Consider the following 12,976-nt stretch of genomic DNA (forward strand, 5'->3'; position numbering starts at 1 on the left):
ATTTTATTTATTTTATTTATTTTATTTATTTTATTTATTTTATTTATTTTATTTATTTTATTTATTTTATTTATTTTATTTATTTTATTTATTTTATTTATTTTATTTATTTTATTTATTTTATTTATTTTATTTATTTTATTTATTTTATTTATTTTATTTATTTTATTTATTTTATTTATTTTACATAGGTTTTATATTTTATTTATTTTATTCGTTTTATTTATTTTATTCATTTTATTCATTTTATTCATTTTATTCATTTTATTCATTTTGTTCATTTTGTTCATTTTGTTCATTTTGTTCATTTTGTTCATTTTGTTCATTTTGTTCATTTTGTTCATTTTGTTCATTTTGTTCATTTTGTTCATTTTGTTCATTTTGTTCATTTTGTTCATTTTGTTCATTTTGTTCATTTTGTTCATTTTGTTCATTTTGTTCATTTTGTTCATTTTGTTCATTTTGTTCATTTTGTTCATTTTGTTCATTTTGTTCACTTTGTTCACTTTGTTCACTTTGTTCACTTTGTTCACTTTGTTCACTTTGTTCACTTTGTTCACTTTGTTCACTTTGTTCACTTTGTTCACTTTGTTCACTTTGTTCACTTTGTTCATTTTGTTCATTTTGTTCATTTTGTTCATTTTGTTCATTTTGTTCATTTTGTTCATTTTGTTCATTTTGTTTATTTTGTTTATTTTATTTATCTTATTTATTTTATTAGGATAAAGTTCATTTATTTAACTTAAAAGGTAATAATAAAAAAAACATTACAACTAACTATGAATTAAAAATTTAAAACCTAAACTAAAATTAAAATAAACCTACTTAAAAATTAAACTAATACTTATAATATTATATAAAAACTAAAATGCAATATTAATAAAATAGATGTAAATAATATAATTTATTTTATTTGTTTTATTTATTTCATTTATTTTATTTGCTTTATCTATTTTATTTGTTTTATTTATTTTAGAAACTTACAAAATTAAAAGTAGTAGTATGTAACTACAAAAGTTAAATTAATTCAGAATAACATTCTAATTGAATAAAACGTTATTTAGTATAATCCTACATCTGGAATAAATATTCCGTTTTGTCTTTTTCATTTAAAATAAGTGTCATGATTTATTCACTTTCATTTTATTCTAAAATAACGAGTGCAAGAATTATTCTTATTCAAATCGATTGGAATAAGAATGAAATTTCTGTTTTTATTCTTATTCTTATTCAAGTTATTTTTTGCCCAACTCTGCTCTAGATTACTCTCGTGTTGTTGAAGGTGACTATTGAACAAAATCTGCAAAATATCTTTCATGTATGAAGTCAATTATTTGCACTTCCTAGTACCTAATAACATGAAGATAATAAATATACCTACACAGGCGAAGCAACATGCGTATTTAAATCGAAACGCTGCGCTCCGCTGGCACGCGCTACAACGCAAGTGCACCGAATGTTTAATGGTCGTGGTATTTTCTATTGTATTAGGATATTTAGGATTAAGCAGAATGCGGTGAGAGTCATAGTGACAACTATAAAGCCTTATTATTGTACTACACTACAGTATTGTTATCAGTGCTCTGCCGTGTCATGACTAATTGATGTAATTGTAGATACATGAGTTAGTGGTAACAAGGTTAAATGGCATTTATTTGGTCATATTATATGTAGTACAATGTATATAGATAGTAAAATGAATTTCACCCCTCTTTTCAATGGTCGGATTGATTTGAATTTTTTGAAGCCTTCGAAACGGTGATGATAATTTTATAATGAAGCTACATAGAAAGTAAACTGCGAAATTATAATTATGATGGTTCAATGTATATTTCTTTGCGTATTAAGTATGTATTTTGTTTATTATTCCTACCAGCCTTGAGGTCTTACGTATGCTATCTCTTTCAAACCTACGGAAAGTGAATGAGATAGTAAATTACTGCAGGTAAGAAAAGAGTCCTACGCTTATCACTATAATAAAATAGATTTGCAGAAAGTTGCAGGCGTGTTTCCACTTGAGACCGTCATTTATTACTCATTGGCAATAACAATAGGATTAAGTCGTGGCGTGGTGAATTCTTTGTCAGCATTTGCTAAACACGTGCGGCAAGCGTTGTGTCAAACGATATTAATACCTGTTAATTTCCGTCTAAATAATAAATGCTAATTTTAAATATCAGAAGAGCTTTTAAAAACACCATAAGTCTTGGTAGTAACTCGGATACTGAAACCACATACTATAGTTCATTTTTTTTAGCATTAGAAATAAGGTAAACCATCTTGATGTCTCTTTTAATTGAAAAGCACATTTTAAAAATAAGTTACGGTAAATATGTAACAATTATGAATCTAATACGATCTTTTATAGTCTTCTGCTTTCATAAGTATAGTATGGCTCTTCTGAGGTGAACTTTTCGCTTCGAACCATAATCTTTCAAACAAAGGCCATTGTCTCTATTATCGCAAACCCGCTAGCTCGAGCGTTAGCACGTGCCAGTACAACATTCATATTGAAAAACAACCGGTATCGTCATATTATTAAGGTTCAAATTTAATGTCACTGATATTCTAGATATTACGTTTTGGTAGTGTAGGACGATAGAACGCCCCGAAGCGATACGGCACTCATATTATTTTGATACTTAGTGTGGTGTTAAAAATGAAACGTGGTTACATATTTATTATATTGTTTTATTTAAATTATTAGCTTGCGGTGGTAAATGTAATAATTTACAAAGGTGCAGCTGCAAGCATTGTTATTTTTTCTTATCTTTAAAATAACGATACCTACTGTGAAATTAGCACCTCTGATGTGATGCCGACGCATAGTGACAATAAAAACACTGATAAGGATTTGCGACCTGACCACTACTGTTTTGCATAGGTAAATACAATAGGTTTATGAGAAGAGCGGTGTGCAAGATCCGTGTGCATGAGTAGTGGGGCACATTATTTTATCATTTACGGACCCTACATCAGGCTTAAGTCGGTTTCTAATATTCTAACCGTGTGCTTCGTGTTATTTATATAAGTACTCTGCCCGATATTGTTAAAAACTTGACGACCTGCTTACGTGACCCTGGATTTTGATTGCAAGAAATTTATTATATCTGATTTTTTATGACACGATTTTATCTCGTACTTAGTAAGTAACTGTTTATATACCTACACGGAAAAATGTTGATTATACCTATGTTAAACTTATTATGTAATCTTAAATTTACATTGTTACCTTAGATTTTGTTATATAACAAATATACAACGCTTTATCATAAAATATCTGGGTGACCGAGCTTCGCTCGGAAAACATATAAAAACTCGAAAATGCGCGTTTTCCCAGAGATAAGACCTAGCTAGATCGATTTTTCGCCCCCGAAAACCCCCATATAGCAAATTTCATCGAAATCGTTAGAGCCGTTTCCGAGATCCCCGAAATATATATATATATATATATAAATAAATAAACAAGAGTTGCTCGTTTAAAGGTATTAGATTAGATAACCACGTTTCATTTTTAACACCACACTAAGTGTTGGCGATGCGCTCGTTATATCTGTACCTAGTTATATCTTATTTATGAAAAATCATGGTCATGTTAAATTAGATTTTAATTCCTTAGTATTAAGGTTGATATTTGTTTGTAGCATATCTAATGCAACTTGTTACTATGCGCCGCGGGGCAGTCCGCTGCTGGCCGCGAGCCTACGCACATACGCTCTCGCGACATTTTTTGTAATTGTGTTTTTCCGAAATACATCTTCGTGTTAGAACCTCGGCCTTTCCTTCATACGAACCCCATACAGTCAACAAAGTGGTCTTCAAACCGGATCCATGCACCGCACTCCGACCACGATCGAAACGCGTAGGTCGAAAGCGCGCCGTGCAGAACAATTAAGGAGGCTTCTAGAAGAAGAACAAAGGATGTCTCAAACGGGCCAGCCGAGTGAAGCACCTTATGGTCATAGTTCTACAGTCAGGTTGGAAGATATTAAGCCAGCTTCAAGTGTTCCGAAAGATTTAGTTATCATAAAAACAACGGAGGGTAGCGTGAAGTCTGAACCAACCGCGGCAGAATTGCGCAAGAAAATGCTTCATACTTCTGCTTCGTATGCCAGCAAAGCTTCTAGCAGCAAGGGCTCAAGAACTTCATCGGCTTCTAGAACAGCAAAGAAGAAGCAACTTTTATTAGAAGCCGCAAAACAAAAAGCTGCCATACAGATGGAGATCATCGATAAGACTCTGGATGCTCAATTAGCAGAGCTGGACGACGAGGAACAAGAGTACGGTTCACAAGTAAGTCGAAGGAGCTATTCTCGAAGTCACGTCGCAAATTGGGTGGATAATCAGAGCAACTTGGAACCGCAAGACGATCTGCAGCCAGCCCCCGATAATGGAATTATTAACATGGGTGAGTTGCATCAGCAAATGCCACATATGCTGCCCGTACCCGGCCCAGCGCCACGCGCCGCCACGCCCGCGCCAGCCCCGGCGCCCGTGCCGCCCGCTCCGCTGCCGCCGCCCGACGGCACCGTCATGGCACTCAACAATGCGATACAAGTTATGGCCGATGCTGTGAAGAACATCTCCACTGCCAGTGCACCGAATACCAGCTTACTCAGTCGACTCAGCACGCCAAAAGATCTCCCCGAGTTCTCTGGCGATTATTTAGAATGGTTGCAGTTTAAACAAGCATATTACGAGTCCACTGAGCTATGTAAATTCACCGATAAGGAGAACCTTTGGAGGCTTAGAAAATGTTTGCGCGGAGCCGCTAAGGATGCAGTCAACGCTTTGTTTATAAGTGCCACGTCACCTGAGAAAGTCATCTCGGCGTTGGAACTACGATATGGTAACTCCGAGTGCATCATTTCCCGCATATTGTACGACATTAAAAAGCTTCAACCATTACACCAAGATTACCACAAAGACATTATTACGTTCGCGTTAAAAGTTCAAAACTACGTGGAAGCAGTACGAGCAGTCGGTCAAGAGGAGCACCTACAGGGGGTAAATATAGTTTCCATAATTTTATCTAAGCTGCCGACAGTACTAATATCGAAGTGGTCAGATTACAGCTTTAATTTAATCAAAGATGGTAAAAAACCTAGATTGGTCATCATGTCTGACTTTCTTAACGACGAGGCAGTCAAGATTTCAACCACTGCAAGTACCTATATTGCCACAAAAAGTGAGAGTTACAAACATAAAACTCAAGACAGTAACAACACACGTAACCACACAATATTAGTGCACGGCGAAGGAAGTGATAAGAAATGCCTTTTTTGCCGAACATCTGTTCACAAGATAACTGATTGTAAACAATTCAAACGAGCGCTGCGCAAAGTAAGGTGGCAATTCGTTAGAAAAAACGGGCTATGTTATAAATGCCTATTATCCAAACACGAACGAGAATCGTGCCTTGCGCCTGCTTGCGATAAGGACGATTGTGGCGAAGCACATCATCGACTTCTGCACTACACGGTAAACAAGATCGAGGCACCGCTTGCGTCATCATCATCATCGGGCCCTTCGAGTTCTACAACATGTCCTACTACGAGTGCGTCAGCGCAGCAAGACCTCGAGTCCAAATCGGTACCTGAGACTTTGACGCATATTAACGCAAGTGATAAAAGGGTGTTGCTGAAAGTAGTACGTATCAGCGTTAATGGACCTAACGGTGTATTTTCGACTACGGCTTTATTGGACGGTGGTTCTTCGGTTAGTTTAATAAGTTCGAAATTAGCGCGGCGCGCGGGATTAACTGGACGTACTAGCACGTTTTGCACACAAGGTGCGTTTGTCGGCAGCGAATTAGTACGCGAATCTACCATTGTGAATGTGAACATTACGGGTATAGACAATAAGGTGCATAATATAAGGGCGCGTAGTGTAGACGATTTGAGTGTACCGTTACAAAGTCTATCACTTTTAAAATGTGCTAACTTTGCTCACTTAAAAGATATTAAAGGTAAATTATGTACTTCCGATTCAAAACCTGAGATTTTAATAGGTCAAGACAACTATCATTTAATGATGCCTTTACAAATTAGAGAAGGTAAAAATAACGAGGGTTATGCTAGCCTCACTCCCTTGGGTTGGTGCGCTCATGGGAAGGTGTGCGTGCCGCAGGGCGTCCGCCCGCCCACGCAGGTCGAGTCTAACCTTTTTATTTCAGAGTCGGAGCACACGACGGATACCTCAGAGGGTATCGATCTGTTAAGGCAGATCCACGAGGAGGTCCGGCTGTCATTCAAGGTGGACACGATGGGCGTGACGTGCGCGCCGCGGCAGAACGCGCAGGACGCGCGCGCGGTGGCGCAGCTGCAGCAGTCCGCGGAGCTGCGCGCCGGCCGCTGGCACGTCGGCCTGCCGTGGAAGGAGGACCACCCATCCATGCCTGACTCGTATCCTAGCGCTCTTAAAAGGATGAAAGGTATCGAAAATAAAATGATCAAGGACTCTGGTTTTGCTGATAGGTATCGGGAGCGCGTGACTCATTTACTTCAAAATGATTACGCATCTGAGCTGTCGGATACTCAGGTGAGGCCCAAAACATGGTATCTCGCTCATTTTGGAGTAGATAACGTCAACAAAAAACGTCTGCGTTTGGTCTTCGACTCGGCAAATAAGGTAAACGGCTTATGTTTAAACGATTTCTTATTAACAGGTCCCGATTTGCTGTCATCACTATTTGGTATTATGTTACGCTTTAGGGAAAACAAGATTGGAGTAACCGGTGACATCAAAGATATGTTTTTAAGGATCAAGATTCGAGCCGAAGATCAACACGCTTTAAGGTTCCTATGGAGGGACAAGCCTACTGACCAACTAAAAACGTATGTAATGACATCACTGCCGTTTGGGGCTAATTGCAGTCCGTTTGTTAGTCAGTTTATCAAAAACTTGAACGCGCGACGGTTCGAGTCAACTATGCCGGAAGCTGTCGATGCGATATGTAATTCGCATTACGTAGATGACTACATAGACAGTTTTGCAGACGAAGCCTCGGCCATCCAAATGGTAAGAAATATAAATTCAATTCACAGTGCCGGCGGTTTCGAGATGAGAAACTGGACTAGCAACAGTGTCTCAGTTTTAAATAGTCTGCCAAATCAAACCTTAGGTACAGCGGCCGTAAGGTTTAAAGTCGATCAGCAGCAACAAGGTGAGCGTACTCTCGGGCTAATATGGTATCCAGTCGATGATAAGTTAACTTTCGACTTATCATTAAAACGGATTCCCGAAAGTATTGTCAACGGTGATGAGCGTCCTACAAAGCGTCTTATGCTTAGGGTAATAATGTCGATTTTCGATATCTTAGGATTCTTATCTCCTTTCACCATTCAGGGACGTATTATGCTGCAGGATACCTGGCGATTAAATGTAGAATGGAATGATTACATTCCGGATGCTATTTACAACAAGTGGCGAAAATGGATTGACCTACTTAAGGTAATTAGCGACATACGTATACCAAGGTGCTATCAGTCAGCTATTCGCAATCACAACCACGGAGATGTCGAGTCTCCATCTGTGCGAGTAAGCGAGACGGCAGATCACCCGAGCGGAGCATCTGCTGGTACCCCGAGCGCGACGTTGCCGCTATCGACGATCGCGCCTGGCAACGGTGCGCCTACGTCATGCGCTACGAAGGTCTACGAATCCGTAGCAGAAGCTACAAGCGCTACGCGTACGGCAAAGGTAGGTTATAATAACTTACAATTGCATGTGTTTTGTGATAGTAGTACTCGGGCTATGTGTACTGTTGCTTATTGGCGTTGGGAGATAAATGGTTGCATTAAAGTTGCCTTTATTGCCAGTAAATGTAAAGTTATGCCTGTGAAACCATTGACAGTACCTAAGGCCGAGTTACAAGCTGCACTATTAGCCGCAAGGCTGGCTAATACAATAGGTAAGGAGCACAAGATAGTTCCCGAGCGGCGTTACTTCTGGTGCGACAGTTCAACTGTGTTGCACTGGGTGCGTAACAATACGCGCTCATATAAAACGTTCGAAGCGAACCGGTTGGGCGAGATTGATGAGTTATCCCGCGTAGACGAGTGGAATTATATACCTACAAAGCTAAATGTAGCGGATTTAGCTACGCGGGAGACTTTCGATCACGCTCAACTAGATGAATGGTTCGCGGGTCCGAATTTTTTATATGAAGACATATCCTTATGGCCAAAAGATGTGATTTTGTCACAGTCAGACGCCGCGTCGCCTGAATGTGTTGCTGTCGTACACGACGGTTCAATTGGACTGGCTGTACCGGACCCATTGCGGTTTTCTTCTTGGTTGCGCTTGAAGCGGGCCACAGCTACGGTACTAGCGTTTATCGACAGATGCAAAGGTACTCAGAGTCAAGTCGACTGCGGTACTATGGAACGAGCTGAAAGATTGCTTATACAGCACGCACAGACGGAGTCCTTCGGCGAAGATATCGCCACTATTAAAAATGGTAAGCCATTGCACCGCTCTAGTAGATTGCTCTCTCTGTCACCGGTGTTGGACGAACATGGTCTGCTGCGGGCGAGCGGCCGCATCGATGCTGTAACAGACGTACCTATTGATGTTAAGAGGCCGGTGATACTCGATGGTCGGCATCAGGTGAGTAAGTTGATCGTCCGAGATTATCACGTGAGGCTGGCGCACGGGAACCAAGAAACCATAGTTAATGAGGTAAAACAACGGTTCTGGATCTTACGTCTAAGACCAACCGTGAAGTTCATAGCATCATCCTGTATGCTGTGCAGAATCCGTAAGTGTCAACCGCGTATTCCGCGAATGGGGGACTTACCGAGGGCACGAATGGCGCACCATCAGCGCGCATTCTCATACTGCGGTTTAGACCTGTTCGGACCGATGGAGGTCGTCGTGGGACGACGACGCGAGAAAAGGTATGGAGTTTTGTATACTTGCCTGACGGTGCGCGCGATCCACATTGAGCTAGTCTCCTCTCTGACTTCGGACTCGCTGATAATGTCGCTGCGTCGGATGGCAGCCAGGCGTGGCTGGCCATCACACCTGTTCTCCGATAACGGAACAAACCTGCGTGGCGCCTGTACTGAGCTGCAGCGATCGATGCAGGAACTGAACGCCGAAGAGCTGAAAAGCTACGGTGCTAACAAAGGTATGGAGTGGACTTTTATCCCCCCCGCTAGCCCCCATTGGGGTGGGGCGTGGGAGAGGCTAATTCGTAGCGTTAAAACGTCTCTTAAAGTAGTTTTAAATGAGCGTGCACCACGGGACGAAGTTCTAAGCACGCTTATGGCGGAAGTAGAGAATATAGTGAACAGTCGTCCCTTGATGCACGTCTCTGTAGAAAATGGAGGTGTGGAATCACTCACACCGAACCATTTCCTTCTTGGCACGTCGTCAAATCTGCCCACTATCGGTTCTTTTGACGGCTCTGACCTGTACCTGCGGAAACATTGGCGTACAGCTCAGCGGCTAACCGATATGTTCTGGCAGAGGTGGATGAAGGAGATCCTACCCGACCTCATACCAAGAAGGAAATGGCACGAGGAAAGTAAGCCGCTGCAGGTGGGCGACCTGGTTCTTGTTGTGGACCCGAACTCTCCTCGCAACATGTGGCCAAGAGGTTTGGTCACTCAGGTGTTCGCCGGTAAGGACGGGCGCATAAGGTTGGTGGAGGTGAAGACCAAGACTGGGACTTGGCGTCGGTCTACGGCACGCATCGCACCTATCTCTTTAGTTAATTAGTGCTGAGACAGCACTGGGGTGGGGAGTGTTGGCGATGCGCTCGTTATATCTGTACCTAGTTATATCTTATTTATGAAAAATCATGGTCATGTTAAATTAGATTTTAATTCCTTAGTATTAAGGTTGATATTTGTTTGTAGCATATCTAATGCAACTTGTTACTATGCGCCGCGGGGCAGTCCGCTGCTGGCCGCGAGCCTACGCACATACGCTCTCGCGACATTTTTTGTAATTGTGTTTTTCCGAAATACATCTTCGTGTTAGAACCTCGGCCTTTCCTTCATACGAACCCCATACAGTCAACACTAAGTATCAAAATAATATGAGTGCCGTATCGCTTCGGGGCGGTCTATCGTCCTACACTACCAAAACGTAATATCTAGAATATATGTAAAATTGAACCTTAATACTATGACGATACCGGTTGTTTTTCAATATGAATGTTGTACTGGCACGTGCTAACGCTCGAGCTAGCGGGTTTGCGATAATAGAGACAATGGCCTTTGTTTGAAAGATTATGGTTCGAAGCGAAAAGTTCACCTCAGAAGAGCCATACTATAATAGTTATGGTTTTAAAAAAGTGTTTTTCAATTAAAAGACATGTCAAAATCGCTTACCTTCTTTCAAGTTCTTTCTAATGCTAAAAAAAAACGAACTATAAACATAATTCGAAAACAGAAAAAAATCATGAGTATTTTCCCCATTTGTTCCTGCCCAACGTGATCGCCGCGATACATGAGGCGGGGACATATGGGAATGATTTAAATGAAGCGCCTATTCCCATCTGTGCCCGGCGGGGAGAAATAGAAATACACCATATCGAGCCATTCCTTATCCTACCTTTAAAAACATCTTTTTTAGGGTTCCGTACCCAAAGGGTATAAACGGGACCCTATTACTAAGACTCCTCTGTCCGTCTGTCTGTCACCAGGCTGTATCTCATGAACCGTGATAGCTAGGCAGTTGAAATTTTCACAAATAATTAATTTCTGTTGCTGCTATTACAACAAATACTAAAAACAGCATATAGTAAATATCTAAGGGGGGCTCCCATACAACAAACGTGATTTATTTGCTGGTTTTTGCGTAATGGTGCGGAACCCTTCCTGCGCGAGTCAGACTCGCACTTGGCCGGTTTTTTATTTTTTACATTAATTTAGGCACAGTGAGCCATTGACGAGTTTCGCTATCCACCATCCGTTCAGAGCAGCTGAATTGTACCTGATGATTTAGTTATCACATTAAAATAAATACGGGTATCGTCCAATACCAAGACTATGCGGCAGTAAATTAAATTTGTAAGATTTTATTGCATTAAATCAGGTATAAATTAGTCAAGAAATATACATAACTTGTCTAATTTACTTCTATCTATACGTAACGCCTATACGGCACGCAGACTACATGTTTAATCCAGGAATATTATTTAGAATATAAAATCATGATTATATTTATTTGATTAAGAATGAGATTATTCTTATTCAATTTTTTCACATACGAATTATTTCCGATCAAAATTATTTGAATAATTTTGACGGGAATAAAATCAACATGATTTTATTCTTAGGAATTCTTATTTAAATAATGATTTTATTCTTGAATGCCCAACACTGCTTACTAAGTATGTATGTATCTATTTAATTTAATCAAAACTATTTCACCTACCAATGTTATAGATACCCAATGAATATGTATAATGAATTCTGCCCTAGTAGCACGGTCGCATTTTTATCGTTTATCACCATGCCTGTCACGTTCTAACAAGTATGTAAGTGCGAAAGTGACGGGCATAGTGATAGTCGATAAAAATGGAACCGTGCTGAGCCCCCTGGTATGAAAGATTTGTAGTATTAAAATAAGTTTATAACTGCTATAGATATATATTTTCTGATCGCTGCATTAAGCGGTACAAGGTAAATTACGACTTAGCTCATACAACTCACCGCATCTGAAAACATTTTAAACTAAAGTCTATTTTTTATTCGGTAGACTAAAATGACATTTCATAGTATGAACATCATGTGTCATTTCATTTCATACTATGAAATGTCATTTTAGTCTACCGAATAAAAAAATAGACTTTAATTGCTTATTATAAAATAAGCTCATAATAACTAGTACATATGTCATTTGTTAACAATGGTAAAATATCTACCACAATCCGCTAGCGCATGTATCTTTATCACAAAGTGATTTATTTTTTAAATCACTTAAGATAAATTATACCTAACCTAACTAGGTACCAGTAAAATTACTAGTTAGGTGAAAATTTTTCTTTAAATCAGTCTTTAATCTGTAGGTACCAAGTGTGAACCCGAAAATAAAAATAATAATCTAAGTAGCATAAAATATAACTAAATAATAGCAGATATTACTAGGATATGATGTTGTTTACTTGCAACCCCTTTTCTAAAAATTTCTAAACTAGAATTGCTCCGAAATTAACAAAAACAATAGGAACACACAGGTATAAAGATAAACAAAGGAATGGCCGCGCTGCGGCTGACGCTCGAAAATAATACTGTAATCGCTCACTTATGTTTTCAATCTTAGCTTAAGGACTCAAAGTACAATATTGTTTGAATTGACAATAAGCGAAGTTACCGGCAAAAAAACTTGTTTGTGCTGGAGGCTTCATAGACCGCCCATGCCAACCACGGTTATTCAATAATAAGTCGAATTTAAGTCTGCGTAAAGATTACAATCGTTTGAACTGGTTGAAAACCTTATTATGAGGTAACAGAATAGACTGGGTTTTTATTTCGGTTACCGGTAACAGGGGTTAACTCGATCTGATACGGTTACCGAATCAAAGTGTTACCTTATCAGACGGTTACCGTTATGGTAGGGGTTTTTATAACCACTTCTAAAATAACCCTATAAAAAACCCCGGTTAAGGTAACCGGTTCCGGTCCCTGGACACGAATTTTAAGACAAATATACTTAATTGTTAAGAACGTATCTACTGATAGATATTTTCGTATTTATACCTATATGTTAACGTTTTTAATAAAACAATTCTAAACGAAATCATAAAGTATATTAGCAATTTCTATCTACACCTTAAATAAATTAAAGCCTTTTACAAAATTATGCTTAAGATTAGTACAAAACGTTTTATAAATATCAGATGTTTAATGGCATTCAACTTATAATGATAAGTGGCTGATGTCTTATAAAATAATCAATCATTGTTCTTTTGGATTTAACGTTTGCAAAACGATTTTTTATTATTCGTACTTCTTTTCAG

The 12,976-nt window shown here is 39.0% G+C and overlaps 1 protein-coding gene across 1 annotated transcript; it reads left to right on the forward strand.

Moving 5' to 3' along the window:
* Nucleotides 1–4,411: 4,411 nt before the first annotated feature.
* Nucleotides 4,412–9,726, forward strand: LOC134647540 (uncharacterized). The gene has a single exon (XM_063501892.1). It carries the CDS (start codon nt 4,426–4,428, stop codon nt 9,724–9,726), a length of 5,301 nt encoding a protein of 1,766 aa, XP_063357962.1. The 5' UTR covers nt 4,412–4,425.
* Nucleotides 9,727–12,976: the final 3,250 nt, after the last annotated feature.

Source organism: Cydia amplana, chromosome 4, assembly GCF_948474715.1.
Source record: "Cydia amplana chromosome 4, ilCydAmpl1.1, whole genome shotgun sequence".
NCBI lineage: Eukaryota > Metazoa > Arthropoda > Insecta > Lepidoptera > Tortricidae > Cydia > Cydia amplana.

Coding starts and splice junctions, on each gene's coding strand:
- LOC134647540 (XM_063501892.1), top strand. CDS start 4,426: ATGCCACATATGCTGCCCGTACCCGGCCCAGCGCCACGCGCCGCCACG.